At 38.2% G+C, this 19,727-nt stretch overlaps 1 protein-coding gene across 19 annotated transcripts in view; it reads right to left on the reverse strand.

The window, feature by feature from the left end:
* Positions 1-19,727, reverse strand: part of PTPN20 (protein tyrosine phosphatase, non-receptor type 20) — a 109,667-nt gene that overhangs the window by 19,112 nt on the left and 70,828 nt on the right. For 6 of the 19 annotated variants that reach the window (XM_011950341.1, XM_011950337.1, XM_011950339.1 and 3 more), the window contains one exon: positions 17,242-17,332. The exons of 7 other annotated variants lie outside the window; for them this stretch is intronic. In XM_011950341.1, the coding sequence (XP_011805731.1) occupies positions 17,242-17,332 (91 nt within the window). Of the gene's footprint in view, positions 1-985; positions 1,321-17,241; positions 17,333-19,727 lie in introns of all 19 variants that reach the window. 6 more of the 19 variants (XM_011950331.1, XM_011950332.1, XM_011950329.1 and 3 more) reach the window with 2 other exon arrangements.

The raw sequence follows: 19,727 nt of genomic DNA on the forward strand, positions 1-19,727 counted from the left end.
GAAACGTGGCTACTGCAGGTGAGGAACTCAATTTGTTATTTTACATAAATTTAAATAAATTAAATTTAAACAAATATCCACATGTGGTTACTATATTGAATATATTTTCAACCCCTCCTCTGTCACTTATAAATCATGTCATAAGTCACTTATAAGTCTCCCAATTTTATCTGCAAAACACTTGCGTCTGTGCTTTCCACCCCCATGCCAACAGCCGTAGTTGATCATGTCACTTACTAAAATTCTTCAATGTCTCCCAATTATCTTCATAATAAAGTTCACGCTACTTAGCTGAAATTTAAGACATTTCACATTCTAGGTGGCCCCTGCTTACTTTTGATAACCTCATCTCATCTTTTACTACTCCCTGGCACTGAACTTTTACATTTCAGAAACACTTAACTACTTACATTTGTCTCTATACACACCTTGTATTATTTTATATTTTGATCATCTACTTTCTCCCTCCATCTTTCTCATTTGGATAATTCTCAAAACAAATGCCACCTCCTCCAGTAAACCTGCTCCCAAACTCCAAGTAAAGCTAAGTATTTACCTTCTGAGCCCCAAAGTGGCCAAGACATATCTCAACATTATCACTGAACACGGTAAGTTAGGTATCTATTAGTGAATGTACCAACCTCTCCACTACTCGGTAAGTACTGATAGTGCCTGGCCCAGTGATTAGTATACCTTAAGGACTCAACACATATCTGCCACACTTGGCAGAAGCAGGTATAACCCAGAATCAGACAACTTCAACAGTCACTCTCCCTACCCCACCTCTCTTTTCCAATTTGTTCTTCTCTACAGAATCTGGTTAAGGAGAAGGAGAAGTGGTGGTGGCTTCTGGTACCAGGGACAAGTAAAAAGCTACTTTAAGAAGTATCATCAGTCTATTTTCCATCCTACTCCTAACTTCTAGTTCTAAGACATTTGCTTATGTGGTGAAACATATATCTAATACTGATGTTTAAAAACTTACGGACTTCTCCACAACTTGAAACATTCGAATGATGAAACATTGAAGTATCTGGTAGTTCTCCAGGAATACATGGAAGTGTTTCAATTCCAATGGCTTCTTCAGAGAAATGGGCCAGTAAGGGTAGCATTTGATAACTCCATCTTCTATCTCTCTGGTTATCATGGCAATAACATTAGAATTATTTTCCAACACCATTTGCCAAAAGTCATCTATGGTGCTCAGCAGTGGTCCTTGAGTAGCGATATAAAAATACTCTTGTCCACAATTGACTATCCTAATATAACTAGCATTGATGTAGTCCTTGCTTTTTCCAAGAGGAACGCGTGTTGAATCATCTATAACAGAAACAGAAACATCTGGTAGATAAAGGTGGGAGATACATCACACCCGGACTTCACGAAAGGATTTCACACACATAAATCCATATATCTCTTTGACCAATAAAGAAGATGGTTTAGGAGTTTTTTTTCCAAAAGGGTTGAGTCCATGAGTTTAAATTCTTTCCTCCCTGAAAACTATTGGCATGACCTAAGAAATATACAATTATGAGAGGTTTATTTTTCAGATCAGTTTTTAATAAACACAGAATGATATCATTAGCATCCAGGTACTTTTGGAAATTTCTGCTAGAACTGGCATGGGCAAGATTAAGTCAAGGGAAGTATCCTCTAGTTTGCAACTGAACACAACAGAGAAGAAACTCTCTGTGGGAGTAAATGAATGATATTCTCCTGCAAATCTGTGAAACCTGCAAACCCAGAGCAGCAGAGACCAGGGGAAAAAAAATCTAATAGTTGACTGCAGACAAATCCTAGGATTAATAGAATTCCACCAGTGTCCTCCAAACTAGACAGCCATATTTTATGTCCACTCTCAGCCTTCAGCTGGTGATGGGACATGTTATTCAAAGCAAAGATATTGTGACAAAAGGATGCTACCAAGCGGATTTGCTCCAAGTAATATGGGACTCACCTAACATGGACTGTTATAACAAATACGAGATGGAAAACCAGCTATTTGGCCTACTAAGCTTCACTGCTCCAGGAGTTCCTTCTTCACCTGACACAGACATCTGAAGCTCTGGTTCCACCACCATTCCCCACATTAAGAGCACAAACACACACAGAAAAGGAGGCCCTTCTCTGTCATGCAGCTCTCTCACCAATAACCTGTCCTTACTACTCAGAATCACACGGTCATTTATCTAGTAAATATGCTGACAAGACCTGAACAGGCATTTACATAATATCTGGCAGAACTCTTCTCAAATTTTAACGTAGTACACAGAAACTTTCCCTTGTAAATATGAATAAGCAGAAAAAACAGCCAGGTGCGGTGGCTCACACCTATAATCCCAGCTACTCATGCGGCTGAGGCAGGAGAATCGCTTGAACCAGGGAGGCGGAAGCTGCAGTGAGCCGAGACCACTCCACTGTACTCCAGCCTGGGCGACAGAATAAGTGAGACTCCGTTTAAAAAAAAAATTACTAGATATAAAAAGATACCCAGTATTTCAAAAAGGGAGCCCATTCTAAAAAATCACAACAAATGTTCTCCTTTCTATAAAAGGTGATAACACCTTAAAAACTCGTATTTGTATATTAAATAAAACTCAAGAGAACATTAATTGTTTAAAATAATACTATATATCTATGTTTACTAACAAATTTGTTATATTACTAAATTATAGAGGCAGTAACAATGGCTTTGTAGGGAGATCTTTCATCATATATATGTATATATATGATGATATATGTCATATAATAAGCCTGGCAAGTGTTCATCACAATGTTAGCAGCAGTTATTACAGTATATAAACAGTATGAATTACTTCATAGTAAAAAAAGCATTTTTTAAATTTTGAAATGAGATTAAATATGTGAAAATTAAATAATCTAAACTAATAAAAGCTTGATTTCATATAAAAGTCACAATCATTCAACTCAAAGTCCTAAAGCAGGAATTGAACAGAAAAACAAATTCATGTTTAACAAACCAGCTTAAAAAATTTTCCCAGAACTCAGAAAAAAAAATTTTAAAAACCTACAATAGTGATTAAAGTGCTAAAAGACATAGCACATACAAGGGGAATTAAAAAAGGAATTTCAGAAGCAAGCTATGGAATTCACTGCAGAAAGGAAATAATTCAAGTGATCATAGGAAAACTCCCTAAACAGAAGCGAGAGTACTAATAGAACGCAGTGAAACATGCATACCAGGTTCAAGCAGCATGATACACTACACGTATCACCTTGTCAACTCCAAAACAAACCTTTGAGGGAGGTGCTATTATATTCATACTTTTCAGATACAGAATCTGTACAAAGTAACTTGTTCCATATTATGCAGAAATCTTCTAGACTCCACAGACTAGGTAAATCTAGACTCTGGTCCAAAAATAATTCCAAGCTCTGTTGTCCATGAAGGAAGACCCAAGTTTGCAGACAGAAAGGCCTAAGTGTCAGACAACATTAATGAAGAGAGCCACTAAGACCCCTAGACCAGCAGAGCATAAGGCCACATGAACAGGAAGCAAAAATTATGCTAATGGATGACTAGGGATAATGGCGACTGGTGCCACTCCCATTTCAACCCCTTGATTCTTGAATCCTGGCTATTGTAGAAACAGTATCATATATTGGATGCTGATCTGGGGCATATATAACCTCCTGGAGAACATTACCCCAGCCCTGCAAGGTACTGCCACCTATCTTTCACTGTAATTGAATCTTCGAAGGCCGTTTATCCATTCTATCAAGCCAGCTGCTTTGAGAGGATAAGGAATATGGTAACACAGTGGCAGTGAGGCCATTGCCACAAGGTATTTGCCACAAAGTGAGTTCCTTGATTACAGCAATGCTGTATGGAATACCATGATGGTGGATAAGGCATTCTGTAGGTCCACAGATGGTAAATTGGCAGGAGCACTGTGTGCAGGGAAGGCAAATCCATACCCAGAGTTACTGTCTATTCTAGTAAGAAAAAAGCACTGCTCCTTCCATGATGGAAGTGGTCCCAATGTAATCAACCTGCCATCAGCTAGCTGGCTGATCATCCCATGGAATAGTGCCCATCAGGTACTCAGTGTTGGTCTCTGTTGCTGGCAGACTGGACACTCAATAGTAGCTGTAGCCAGGTCAGCCTGGGTGAGTAGAAGTCCATGTTGCTGAGCTCATACATAACCTCCATCCCTGCCACTAAGGCCACTTTGTTCATGAGACCTATGGGCAATGACACAATGACAGGGGTGGCTGGGGGAATAGTCTAGCTGATATTCATAGAGCAAGTCATTCTATTCACTTGATTATTAAAGTCTTCCTCTGCTGAGATCAACCTTTGGTGAGCATTCACATGGGATACAAATATCTTTGTGTTTGTGCCTATCTAGCAAGGTCTATTCACATGCCTCTTCCCCAGACCTTACTGTCACCAATTTTTCCAATCATGTTCCTTCAAAGTCCCTGACCATCCGGCTAAGTCATTAAACATAGCCCATGAATCAGTATAGATTTATACCTTTGGCCATTTCTCCAGGCAAAAAAAAAACCAAACCACTAAGTGTACTACCCAATATTCTCCCCACTGGGAGTATTTCTCTTAACCACTGTCCTTCAGAGATGTCTCAAAAAAGGGATGCAGTGCTCTAGCTGTCTTCTGGGTGGTACCTTTATATCATGCAGAACCTTCTGTAGACCACATCCAAGTCTTCTCTTTTTCTGTCAGTGGATCATAGGGAACTCCTCATGAGGCAATAGGTGCAGGCTGAAGATAGGTAATGTAGTAGGGGTGGGAACAGTGAGCATTTGGGCAGCTTCCTTGTGTAACTCATTTGTGCCTTCAGGATCTGCTCAAGCCCAGGATCTACCACTTTCATTTGATGGTGGAGTGCTATTGTGTATGCCTAACTTTATGGCTTGGTGGCCCATGGTTAAGCATTCTCTACTTAGTAGTCTATGAAGCAGTCTCTACCAAGGCCCAGTAGCAGGTCAAAAACTGTTTCTCAAAAAGAGAGTCCACAAAGGGTGGCAGGAATTTGCTCTAAAATCCTATGTGCCTGCACTGTGACTCATCTAAAGGGGTCTGCCAAAGGTCCAAACAGCACCCTTATCTGCCATGAACACTTCAAGCACCACTGGATCAGCTACATCATACAGCCCACGTGGCAGAGAAGCTTACATGGCAGACTGAACATGTTTCAGAGCCTTCTCTTGTTTTGGGTCCCACTCAAAACTAGCAGCTTTTCATATCACTTAGTTAATGGACCAGAGTAGCAAATCCAAATAAGGAATGTTTCCTCCAAAACACCCAGGTTCATTAGCCATTGTGCCTCTTTTTCGGTTGTAAGAAGAGCCAGATACAATTTATCCATCACCTTATGATTATCTCAACATGTCCCACACCACTGGACCCCTAGAAATTTCACTGAAGTAGAAGGCCACTGATTTTTGTTGTATATATCTCCTACCCTCTGACAGACAATAAGACTAAAGCATTTGCTACTTCTTGTTCACTAGGTCCAATCAGCACAATGTCATCAATGTAATAAACCTCTGTAATATCCTGTGGAACGGAAAGGTGATTGAGATCCCTGAGAACTAAATTACAACATAGGGCTGAAGAGTTAATTCATCCCTGAGGCAGGACAGTGAGGGTGTATTGCTGGCCCTGCCAGCTGAAAGTAAACTACTTTTGGTGTTCTTGATTAATAGGTATAGAGAAAACAAAGCATTTCCCAGATCAATAGCTACTAGCTACATAGCAGGTATGAAGGGATGTGTTGATTTTCTAAGGCAATGAAACTATATCTGGTATAGCAGCTGCAACTGGAGTCACCATCTGAGGAAGCTTACAATAATCCACTGTCATTCTCCAAATTCCATCTTTTTTCTGTATAGGTCAAACAGGTGAGTTGAATGGGATGTGATAGATATCAACATCACTTCACCCTTAAAGTCCTTGATGGAGGCATTAATATCAGCAATCTCTTCAGGAACGTAGTATTGCTTTTGCTTTTTTACTATTTTCCTAAGCAGAATCAGTTCTAGTGGCTTCCATTTGCCCTTTCCTGCCATAATATTCCTCACTCCACAGGTCAGAGAAGCAATGTGAGGATTCTACCAGTTACTGAGTATGTTTATGCCAATTATTCATTCCAGGCCTTGGAAAATAATCACAAGATGGGTTTAGGGACCTACTGAGTCCACTGTGAAATGAACTTGAACTAAAGCTCCATTGAATACCTGACCTCCATAAGCCCCTGCTTTGATTTGTAGACCACAGTGATGTTTCGGGTCTCCTGGAATTGGTGTCAATTCAGAGCCAGTGTCCAGTAGTTTCTGAAAGGTTTGATTATTTTCTTTTTTCCAAATGTACAGTTGCCCTGGCAAAAGGCTATAGGTCCCTTTGGGAAAGGCTGAAAGATTAACAGTATACATTCTTGGCAGTGTGCCAGGGTCCTCCCATTTATTCAAGGTGTTCTGTGTGTGTAAACTGGCTCAAGTCTGGGAAATTATTGACTGATTGTGATTCTCTGTTCCTATGGTTCAGGTTAGAATTTTGCTCACTTGACCTAGAACTCTTATGCTTACACATATCAAGGAAGAATTTAGTAGACGTCCCATCTAGTTCACTTCTAGGAACATCATGATCAACTAATCAACACCATAGGTCTCTGCGGGTCAGACTGTTCTGATTGCTGCTTTGACTCTGCTGTCTATTACCATACCACATTCACCTTGCCTTTGGCTATCAAGTGCCACCATCTGGCCCTTATTTCTCTGGGATTCAATTATACCCACTGCATTCGGGTTTCCCAATTCAGTGGCAGCAATTTCCACTGCAATATCTGAGCTACAGAGAAGAACAATCACAGTATTCTTCAAGGATGCTGGGACTCACCTCACAAATATATTTATCACAGTTATGAGAAAAGTACATCCTCTGGACCTCCTGGGGTGGGTGGGCAGGTCTTAAATGATAAACCCAATCTAATGTTCCAATCTCCCTAATCCTTTGGATCCCTTCCTTCACAGTATATAGTATATATCAAGGCAGTTCTGGCATTTTATCTTCATTTAGACTGGGCCACCTTTTGGTCCATTAAATACAACTAACCAAATAAACTGTAAGAGCTCTTTCTAACTCCCCAAGCCACATATTAAGTCCAGAATCTCTTCTTAGTGGTCCCATTTCAATAAATTCAGCCTGATCAAACACTAAGTTCCTTTCACCATTGTCCCACACCCTTAAAATCCTTCCCCACAAATATTTCCCAGATTTCTGTCAGTATAAATTGGAAAAATCATGTAGTTCTTTTGTAGTGTAACATACTTCTCCATGGGCCACACTTCGTACCTTACCTTTAAGGGCCTGCTGAGACTAGAAGCAATGAAGGATGGTGGCTGTGAGTCTTGAGAAGAATCAGCAATGTCTTGCAAGGCAACAAACTCAGGGAGGTAATAAATGTTTCCTCAGGTAAAGTAGCATTAATCTCCTCAGATGGGGGTGGCCTGGCTGCTTTTACTGGTAAGGAAGACTCATCAGAGTCAAGGGGTTCAATATGCCCAGCTTTATAAGGCTCTTCACATATGTCTCCACTCCAATTTTCAAGATCCCATTCCTTCTCAGTCAATGCCCTCATTTTAACAGCAGACACCCTAAAAGGGTGGGGATTCAATTTGCGCTGTAATTCAGTCATTTTCAAGATGAGATTTTGGGTTTGGTTTTCTATAATCTCAGTTTTGCTGGAATATAAGAGTTTCTTTCTGGGCAGAAAGAGAAACTTTTGTGTTATTTATGTGGCACTTGAGCTGGGAAAATTAATCCCTAAGATCATCCTTTCCTTCTCTACATCAGGAGTAACTAGCCAATCTCATTGTTCTCATGAGAACTCAAAAATGTTCTAAGCTATCAAATACAGACACCCAGAACCTTGCTTCTTCTAAGTGTCTGAATAGGATTACCTAATGGCAATACTTTGTATATCTCTACTGTCACATTACACTATGAATTATTAATACTCTATTCACTATTGAAAAGTCATTAATGCTTTTACGTCTTATCAGATTAAGGAAGTAATTCATAAAACTCATCCTTAAAACTCTGTTCCTCTAGAATTGCTCTCAGTACCAAATTCTATTACTCTAGATTCTCTAGATAAATAGAATCAATAGGCTGTATATATACGGTGAGAAAGATTTAAAGAACTGACTCATGATTGTGGAGACTGGCAAGTCAATATCTGCAGGGCAGGCCAGCAGGATAGAAACCCAGGGAAAAGTTGACATTGTAGTCTTGAGTCCAAAGGCAGTCTGCAGGTAGAATTCCTTCTTCCTCTGGAAATATGAGCCTTTTTTTTCTTAATGACTTCAACCGACTGAATGACGCCCACTCTCATAATGGAGGCTAATCAGCTTTACTCAAAGTCTGCTAATCTAAATGTTAATTACATCTTTAAAAAATACCTTCACACCAACATCTAGACTAATATGTGACCAAATAGCTGAATATCACAGCCTAGTCTAGTTGACACATGAAATTAACCATCAAACAAGCTAAAAATTTTAGTAGATGATTTGAAGGAGGAAAGTTTTTTTAAAAACTTAAATTAGTTTCCTATAAGACCAAGTGAAAGAAGAAAATAAGAATAAAAATCAGAGAGATAGAGAAAGTACACGCAAAACTACAGAGGTAGAAGTAACAAGAGAAAAAGTTTTACAAGATAGAACCGAGAGACAACCCTACAATTCATAGAAGCCAAAAAAAAAAAAAAAAAAAGAAGGCAAGAGGAGCAATTACTAACTGATGAAATGTATTACAGCTAAAGGAAGATCAATTAAAGGGCTTATTTGTCTAGGTAAGACTGATGGAAATGAAGCACACCTGGTAACATTATTTAATTCCAGGAAAATAGTTAAAGATTTTGAAAAAAAAAAAAAAAAGAACATATTTCTCATGAAGAAAAGGAGTCAGATGACCATTACAGTTCTCATCTAAAACACTGGAAGGAAGAGGACAGTAAAGTAACACTCAGGGGGAAAAAAAAATGAGAAAAAAAAGAACTAAAATCCAAGATTCCTAAAACCAATAAAAATATTCATTTATCAGGATACAATTAAAAAAAAAAAGAAAGAAAGATAAAGGTAGAGTTTGAGACTGCATCAACTACTTATACCCATCTCCAATCAAACAGCTAATAGATCAGAATAGTGATTTAAAAATAAGGGAAAAGAGAAAGAAAATGAAGTAATAGCAACAAATACTACAAAATAAAGTTTCATATCTATAAGAAGAATAACGAGAGCCAGGTATTCCAGCTACTTGGGAGGCTGAGGCAGAAGGATCACTTGAAGCCAAGAGTTTGAGACCAGCCTAAGCAAAAGAGTTTTGTTTCTAAAAAAAATAAATGAATACAAAATTAGCTAGGTGCGTGTAGTGGCACATACCCATCCCCGTAGTCCCAGCTACTTGGGAAGCTGAGGTGGGAGGATTGCTTGAGCTCAGGAGTTTGAGGTTTCAGTGAGCTATGATTGTGATACTGAACTCCAAGTAGACTCTGGTTCTTAAAGAAACAAAACAGCGAGGCACGTGGCACGTGCCTGTAATCCCAGTACTTTGGGAGGCCGAGGTGGGCAGATCACCTGAGGCTGGGAGTTCGAGACCAGCCTGACCAAGGTGGAGAAAACCCATCTCTACTAAAAATACAAAATTACCCGGGTGTGGTGGCACATGCCTCTAATTCCAGCTATTTGGGAGGCTGAGGCAAGAAAATCGCTTGAACCCAGGAGGCAGAGGTTGCGGTGAGCTGAGATTGTGCCATTGCACTCCAACCTGGGAGACAACAAGACTCCATCTCAAAAGGAAAAAAAAAAAAGTTTCTTGAAATAGAAAACAAAGCAATGTACAATAAATACAGTGGTGGTTAAGCCTGGGTTTGAATCCCAGATCTCTCTCTATTTGCAGTGTGACTGTGAGAAAATTACTTAATATCTTTTAGCCTTTTTGTAAAACAAGGACACTAACATACTGACACCTCAGAGGTAGGTTGTTGTGGGAATTAAATGTTACTACCTATAACAGACTTAAATTAGTAATAAGCAATAGTAATAAACATATTAGTGTTACTACTACTACTATTACTATTAGTAAGTGGTAGTAATAGAAGCAAACATACAGCAACCTCAAGAAGTACAGAAAGAAGCTTGTTAAATCTCTGCCTTAAAGAGCTTGTTTTCCCATCTATCTACATTATAATGGTGAACTGTATGAAAATTTTTGACAAGTGTAATATACCTTTTGCACTCACAAACCACCTTTTTCACAGTTTATGAAGGTATAACTGTCATACATGTGCACCCATGAGACCACTACAACAATAAAGATAATTAAACATCTCCATCAGTGCAAAACTATCCTCATGCCTCTTTATAATCTATCCTTCTTGCTCTCATCTTGCCCCAAGGCAACCACTGATATGCTCTGTCAATACAAATTAGTTTAAATTTTCTAACATTTTATATATGTGGAACCACTGATATACTCTTTCAATACAAATTAGTTTAAAATTTCTAAAATTTTGTGTATGTGGAAGCATACAGTATATTAGTTTTCTAGGGTGGAAATTTATTTTCACATTCTGGAGTCTGGAAGTGCAGCAATTGTTAGGGTTTGGATGTTCGTCCTCTCCAAACCTAATGCTGAAAACTGATCCCCAACATTGGAAGTGGGCCTAATGGGAGGTTTTGAGACATGGAGACAAATCACTCATGAATAGGTTAATGCCCTTCCTCGGGGTTGACTGAGTTCTCACTCTATTCACTGCTGCAAAAACTGATTATTAAGAAGGACGGGGCACCTCTCTCTCTCCCTCTTGCATCCTCTTTCACCATGTAATCTCTTCACATGCTGATTTCACTTCACCTTCTACCATGAGTGGAAGCAGCCTGAGGCCCTCACTACAGGCCCAATCTTGAACCTTCCAGCCAGCAGAACCGGGAGCTAAATAAATCTCTTTTCTTTATAAATTAACCAGCCTCAGGTACTCCTTTATAGCAATACAAAATGAACTAAGACAGAATTGGTACTGAGAATTGGGGTGTTGCTATAAAGATGCCTGAAAATGTGGAAGCAGTTTTGGAACTGGGCGATGAGCAGAGGTTGGAAGTGTGTGGAAGGCTCAGAAAAAGACAAGAATATGAGGGAAAGTCTGGAAAAAGTGCCCAAAAGCACCTCAGAAATATCTGGAGCCACCCCTTCCCTAATAGGCCCCAAGGCCTAGAAGGACAGAATGACTTTTGGGGACAGACCTGGAGCACCACTGCCCGTGGCCACCTCAGGATGCTGCTCCCCACATCCTGGCTGCTCTGGCTCCAGCAATAGGTCAAATGGCCCCAGGTAGGGTTTGGGCCACTGCTCCTGAGGGGCTAAGTGGTAAGCCTTGGTGGCATTCATGTGGTGTTAAGTCTGCAGGCATCCAGAATGCAAGGGACATGGAGGCTTGGCAGCTTTAACCTAAATTTCAGAGAATATATTAAAAAGCCTGGGAGTGCAGGTAGATGGCTATTGCAGGGGTGGAGCCACTACAGAGAGCTCCTACTAAGGCAATCTTTAGTGGAAATGTTGGGCTAGAGTGTCCTTAGAGTGCACACCAGGGCAACTCTTAGGAGCCACAAAGGTGCTGGAACTCCACCATAGTAGAGCTATTAACAGCATTCCACATCAGCCTGAAAAAGCTGCAGCATTATTACAACCCATGGAAGTAGCCAGTGGTCTGTGCCCTGCAAAGCTATGGGGGAAGGGCTACCCAAGGCCTTGGGAGCCCACCCCACACACCACTGTGACCAATATGCAGGGCATGGAGTCAAAGGAGATTATTTTGAAGCTTTAAGATTTAATATGTGCCCTGCTGGGTTTTGGACTTGCATGGGGACTATTATTCCTTTCTTTTGACCAATTTTTCCTTTTTGGAATGGAAGTATTTACCCAATGCCTGTACCACCATTTTACCTTGGAGGTAAATATCCTCTTTTTTGATTTTACAGGCTTACAACTGGAAAGAACTTACTTTGAGTCTTAGATATGACTTTGAACTTTTAAGTTGGTGCTGAAACAAGTTGACTTTTAGGGACTATTGGGAATGAATAATTGTATTTTGCAATGTGCTAAGAACATAAGTTTTAAAGGGCCAGGTGCAAAATGCTATGATTTAGATGTTTGGCCCTTCTAAACCTCATGCTGAAACTTGATTCCCAATGTTGGAAGTGAAGCCTAATGCGATGTGTTTGGGTCACAAGGGCAGATCTCTCATTAATAGATTAATGGCATGAGTGAGCTCTCATTCTATTTGTTCTGCAAGAGCCGGGCACCTCCGCATTTCTCTCCTGCTTCTTCTTTCACCATGTGATCTCTGCATATGCTGGCTTCACTTCACTTCCCACCATGAGTGGAAGCAGCCTGTAGCCCTCACCAGATGCCCACTCTTGAACCTTCCAATCTGCAGAACTATGAGATAAATAAATCCCTTTCCTTTATAAATTATTCCTTTATAGCAACACAAAACAAACTAAGACAAAGATCAAGGTGGCAGCAGGCTTGGTTTTTCCTGAGGTCTCTCTCCTTGGCATGCCAATGGCTGCCTTGCTGTGTCTTCACTTGGACTTTTCTCTGTGCCTTCGGATCCCTGACGTCTCTTGTGTGTCCCAATTGCTTCTTATATAAGGACACCCGATGGATTGGATTGGGCACACTCAAAGAGCCTCATTTTATCTTAATTAGCACTTTAAAGGTCCTATCTCCAAATCAGGTCACATCTGAGGTACAAAGGGTTGGAACTTCAACATATGAATTTTGGGAGAATTTAATTTGGTTCATAACATACAGTATATACTCTTTTGACTGGCTTATTTCACTGAGTAAAATTATTTTAAGATTCATTCATGTTGTTCAATGCATTGTTAGTCATTTTTTATTGCCTGGTTGCATTCTATTATGTAGACATACCACAATTTGTTTATCCACTCTCCCATTGATGGGCATTTGCACTGTTTCCAGTTTTTGGCTATTATAAGTAAAGCTGATATGAACATTAATATATAAGTCTTTATGCAGACATATGCTTTACTTTCTCTTAGGTAAACCATATAAATAGAACTGCTGAATCATATGGTAGGTATATGTTTAACTTTATTAGAAACAAACTCCATTTCATTGTAGTGAGCGTAAAATGGTATCACATTATGGTTTTAATTTGCATTTTCCTAATGATTTATAATGGTGGATATCATTTCATGCATTTATTTGCCATCCATATATCTTCCTTGAGAAGTGTCTGCTCAAATCTTTTGCTCATTTAGTGTTGGGTTATTTGTCCTCTTCTTGATTTGTAGTAATTATAGATTATGAATATAAGTTTTTGTGATATAACTGTTTTGCATGTATTTTTCTTCCAGCCTGTTGCTTTTCTTTTTGGTTTTATAATAATATGCTTTGAAGAGCAGAGATTTTTTCTTATTTGATGAAATCCAATTTATTTTTTTTCTTTTACAATTTGAGGGTTTTGTGTCTTATTTAGGAAAAAATTTGCCAAACCCAAGGGCAGTAACATCTTGTCCTAGGGTTTCTTTCAGAAGTTTTATGTTTTTAACTCTAATGATAGATCTATAATCTATTTTGAGTTAATTTTTATATAAGTTTTGAGGTAAGAACCAAAGTTCATTTTTGGTATATGAATATGCAACTGTCCAGACGATTTGTTGAAAGATTATCCCTTCCTTATTGTCTTGCATTAAATTTAGATATTATCATCTTCCCTGTTCTTCTCACATGAGTATACAGAGCACTCAATGAGAAATATGTAAACATGCTCTGAAAAGTGAGAAGCTAACAGAAACCTAAGTCATTACCTTTATCAGTTCTGAGTAGATCCCTGAGAGACAGACAAGTAACAGAAAAAGTATTAGGCCAAGAGTTGGAGAACCTGTGTGACTTGCTCTTTTATTAGCCTTCAAAATGCTTTGTTAAGTTGTGAAATGGTAAAGAAATGGAAGATATTGTCTTTATACCTAAAAATTCCTATACTACAAAATAAAGGCCATTCTTGCTTGGCATGATGGTACGGGGCCATAAATATGACCATGCAAGTTGAAACCATACAAAAGAATCTTAATAATCAATAGGAAATACTATTCTTGTTTCATGACTCTTAAATTTTTTTGTGAAATCATTAAAAACTCACGTATTGCTGGCTATACATATATAGAGAAGCAAAAAATAGCAAGACTAACATTTATTTAGAACATTGTAATTTAAAACATTAGAAATATTGGGAATTAAAGCATTTAATTTGTTTTTTTAAAAAAAAAAAATTTACCAAGAGTAGTTTGAACAGTGTCTGCCTCTTCTTTTTATTGTATAACTTACAATACAGAGTGAGTATTTTTTCTATGTCTAGGCTAACTTCTAAGTCTGGATCAGTTTCCACCTTTTATCCTTGGCACTTATATTGTTGTGAAATAGCTCCAAAGTTTCTTTCTTTAATGTCAAGTTTTTCGCCATCATTGCTTCCCCTAGGTTGCCTTTATCTTTTTCCTCACAACCACTTTGGTCATTCACGTTGGTGAGTTCCCCTTCCACAGGTGCCTGAGGCTGCAACTCTGGAGTCTCTTGAGCAGTAGCAGTGTCAGCATGTCCCTGGTCAGCTAGTTCTTCTATAATTCCATTCAAATTTCATTCCCAACATGATCACTTTTTGTTTCTTTACTGCAGTTTCATCTCTCTCAGCCAAATCTCTCTCTCAATTATACATTTTGGTAAAAGGTCATAGGGGTTCACCATTGAGAGACGAGAAGACAACACAATCAGATGCTTTGCTGTGTGTGAAATGACTAACAGGCTCACAGTTACCTATCACTGACATATGTTGAAAGAAGTAACATTTATTAGTCACTGGTCATGATGCACATCTGTTATTTACATAGGGACTTGTGGACTAAAGTGCTAGCAAAGATGCTTATTGCTTTAGGCAATTACTTGCAGTGAATATATTGTGGTAACTAAAATGTGAATTGTATTGTTGTGGGACTGGTATTATTTAGTTAAACACAGTAACCAATATTGGAGTATACTGAGGCCATGCAAAGTGAAGGCTGCCTGTATTTGTAGTGTTCAAAGGTGTGTGAATTCATCCATTTAGTGTTCTCAGCATTTGAAGACGACACAACAAATTACTTCTTTAGCTTTCTTGATGTGAATCTTCAGGAACCTTTTCTATAAAGCCAAGAAATGTGTGATTTTAAAAAACCAAAGAGTTTTTTATGATGGCCACTTAAGTTGACTGAGTTTCAGATTAGATTACACTGTGTTATGAGGTGGATACACCAATGGGCCTTTAGGTAGAATATGGTTGAATTACAGTTTCTTTTCTTTTATGAAAAGCAGAAAGTTTCACATAACTTTCCTTACTTTAATGGTTTAACTTTATTTTTTATTATCTTTGAATTTCTTAGTTGTAACTCTTTTGATATCCAGAATAAAAACTTCAAGTCAGATAAAATATTATGTGTACCCTCTATTGTAAAATGAGCTTCTTACAATCCCGAGAGGCTAATTATTAAGGCATGTTTGCTTTTAGTCTCCTTGAGGGCAAACTGCACATACAGGAATAGAAATTATGAAATTTGGACCTTTGACATTTTGGAGAAGCAACAAATTATTAGCATTATTTATTAAAATGTTTAATCATGGTTCATTACTCTGATTTCAGAAGTATTCACCAATGTACTTCTCCACACTCTCCCCACAGAAGATAACAGAATAGATTATTTTAACCATGTTGGAAATGTATTTATTGTTTTTTATAATCATAAAGTTATTTTCAATTTTAATAAACCCACTAAACATGAGGTATTTATCTAATGACAGCGGTCACTGCATTCCACTCTGGTTTTTATAAGAACTATCTCAAGACTAGTAGGAGAAACAAAAATGAAAACAAATTAAAATATGGTTTGGTAGAAGGGGAGAGTGGTTATGGTTACAAGATGCTAAGAAACTACTGGAAAAACACCAAACCTAGCTTTAAGGAAAATAAGAAAAGCCTGTTGGAGCTGCTTAAGAAAGACAGCAGGAACTGCCTCAGCAAAGAAGGGATGAGTAGTTCTTTCAAGAACTGCAGTTTAAGAGGCATAACAACCAACGAACAAAAAAATAATTATTAATTCTAGATAGCAAAAGAAGTTCTGTGGGAGAGCTAAGGCTAGAGAAGCAAACAAGTGAAATTCATATGCCATGTTAAACAACTGTACCATGACAGTAACAAAGAGCCAAGAAAGAGCTTTAAAAGAAAAGCTACATGTTCTGACTTGCATTTTAAGGAAATCTCCGTAGCTTTTGTGAAAGATCAGAAAGTGAGGCAGTAAAGAAGACCGTAACCAGCTGAGAGTTAAAATGGGCTCAGACTAAGTCAGCAGCTGTGGGAACTGAGAGATGGGGGAGGACCCTGGAGGTATTACAATCAACCGACTCCCTATTTTCTGGTTTGAACTTGGTGATTACGTAAGATGTAAAATATAAGAAGAGGGTTAAATTGGAGGAAGTAAAATAGTAAATTTAGTTTTGAAAAACCTTGACTCTGAAAGGAATGTGAGTTATGGAATGAGATTTCCTGCCTAAGATTAAAATTGCATTGTTGTGTTTTGATTCTGCTCTTTGAATTGCCTGAGATGGATAACTCCTAAGAGTAACTGAGTGGGGAGAACAGAGAAGGTGCCACTACCCTCCCGTCAACACTGGGAAGCAGTTAAGGCCCTGTGGAGACAACCAAAAGGCAGCCTCCTGTTGGAGAGCAGATTAATAGCTTTATTGTCCAGGATGAAGGATGCAAAGAGCTTTTTTGTGTGTCTAAACAAAATAGCCAGAGAAGGTGGTTAAGGCTTTGGGTACCAAAAGTGGTGTATGGCTCAGACTATTGGATTTTGTTCTGGAAGGCTCACGCTCTGAGAAGCAGCAATATATGAGAACAAGGCTGAAGGACTGCTGTAAAGGACCCTGTGACAGTGGCTGAAGGATGTACCAGAAAGAGAGGAACTGACTCTCTCCTATGTAGCACATACCTTAGAATCTGCCCAGGTCACCCAATGCTATGTGCCAGAACTCTTCATCATGGTCACAGGCCAAAATGTCTCATACAAAAAGCCATACAGTGCCCTTTTCACTTTTGCTAAATGTAAACAGGAAAATAATCAAAACCATTTTTAGCTTACATGGAAGAATATCTCGGTATCTGTTTTTTTCTCTGTTGCTTGGTTGATTCCCAGAGTTGAACTCACCAGGCAGATTCTTCAGTTCCAAAGCCTTTAAAAGGTTAAAAAAATAAATAAATAATAAATTGTGTATTTACTATAACCAATAAACAAGAAAAAAATCTGCCTTTGTTTAGTGCTCATGATCCTTAAACCCCATCTGACATGACCTGCTATTTAATGTGCTTTGTGTTAAGTTAGATCCCCATTTTAAAAGTACTATATAAAATATCTCAAGTTTAGATGCCCAATCAATGAGTTGCTTAATAAGAAAATGTTAAACTTTCTGGAGATACTTCCCATTTGAACTTCATTTTGTTCTTCTTTCATAAAAAAGGAAATACAGGCTAATCACTTCTCCCAACCTACCCACAGATCTATCATTTTACAAATAAAAATAACAAAATAACAATAATGGAAACATGTAAACAAAAAATATATACAAACAGTCTTCACAATTTACCCTTCCCCTTTGAAGAAATTATAGTTAGGACCCTAAGAATCCTTCCTTTCAAAAAATTTCTTTACCAAGTGTGAATTCAACAAACACTTATTAAGCATTTAGTAGGTACCTGGCCCTGTTTCAGACACTGGAATACAGAGATGAATTGGATAATGGCCTCATCCTTAAGGAGTGAACAGAGTAGTTAGAAGACACGTAATCAAATACCATGTGACCAATGTATGGAGATACTAGTAGAAATGACAGCACTAGATTGCACCTAAAAGTCAAGAAGAAGGCCGGGCGCGGTGGCTCAAGCCTGTAATCCCAGCACTTTGGGAGGCCAAGACGGGCGGATCACGAGGTCAGGAGATCGAGACCATCCTGGCTAACACGGTGAAACCCCGTCTCTACTAAAAATACAAAAACTAGCCAGGCGAGGTGGCGGGCGCCTGTAGTCCCAGCTACTCGGGAGGCTGAGGCAGGAGAATGGCGTAAACCATTAAATTTTAATTCTAAAAAATTAGAATTAACAATTCTAAAATTAATCTGGAAAAAAATCTGTAGGAAGAATGAGAAAAAATTTCATAAATGAATAATGATGGCAGATGAGTCTCATTAGATGCTAAAAGATAATATGAAGCTATGCTAATTAACAGAGTAATATCAATAAAGGAATAAGAAAATCAGTAGAAAAAGTCCAAGAATAAATTAAAATATATGTAAAGCTCTAGTATATGATAAAAGTGGCATTTTGCATCACTCAAGGGAAGTTCCAGGAGAGTCTTGGGACAACTGGATGGTTATATAATGCTGAGTCCCTATCAAACATCTTATACCAAATTAAATTCTAGCTGCATCAAAGAGTTAAATGCTTAAAAAATCATAAAAGTACTAGAAAAAAACATGAAGTAATTATTACAATCCTGGAGTAAAAGAAGCATTCCTAAAGAGCACCGAAAGCCCCAAACCCAGAAGCCTCAAAAGAAAAGATTGCCATATTTGACCACTAAAAATCAGCTATTTCTTCATGGTAAACAGGCATGTGTGTGCAAGTGTATGTGAACCTGTGTGTAACACAAACAACAGCAGAAAAAATACTACATGTAAGACACAAAAAGGCATAATTTTTTCCTTAAAGAGTTAGTATTTGGCCAGGTGCGGTGACTCATGCCTGTAATCCCAAAGGGCGGATCACTTTAGGTCAGGAGTTCGACACCAGCCAGCCAACATGGCGAAACCCCGTCTCTATTAAAAATACAAAAATTAGCCAGGTGTGGTGGCAGGCACCTGTAATCTTAGCTACTCAGAAGGCTGAGGCAGGAGAATCGCTTGAACCTGGAAGGCAGAAGTTGCAGTGAGCTAAGATAGGGCCACTGCACTCCAGCCTGGGTAACAAGAGCAAAACTCCATCTCAAAAAAAAAAAAAAGAGTTAGTAACCTATAAGAAAAAAAAAATAGAAAATGGGGCAAAGAATTGAAACTAGCAGTTCTCTGAAAATATAAAAGGCTTAAAAACACATGGAAAGATATTCTTTTGTTCTCAAATAAAGAAATACCAATTAAATAATCAATAAGAAATAATTTGTCATTTAAGAGATGAGAAAAGATCCAAAAAATTGATAGCCCAAGATATTAATATTGTCTTTCTAGGAATTTGTTCTAAAAATATTTAAATATATGCATACAGTATATGAAGAGAGATGACTGCTGTTCATAATAGCAAAGACTAGAACAACCTAAATGTCCAAGTGTTGCATGGTAGTTAATTATATGGATAAGAACCTTAATTTCAGAAATTAAATATTATAAGTATGTTAATTTTGAAAATTAATTACCATATAATTACTATGCAACACTTAAAAAAATGAGATACTGCTATACATGCTGATAATATATTTGGAAATTGTATCTAGGTGGAAAACAAATTTAAGGATGTAAAGTGCATTCCAACAAATTTTTTAAAAAGTGTGCATGACAAAATGACAAAATGAATAGTGTAAAG

This window comes from Colobus angolensis, unplaced genomic scaffold, assembly GCF_000951035.1.
Source record: "Colobus angolensis palliatus isolate OR3802 unplaced genomic scaffold, Cang.pa_1.0 Scaffold306, whole genome shotgun sequence".
In the NCBI taxonomy this organism is placed as follows: domain Eukaryota; kingdom Metazoa; phylum Chordata; class Mammalia; order Primates; family Cercopithecidae; genus Colobus; species Colobus angolensis.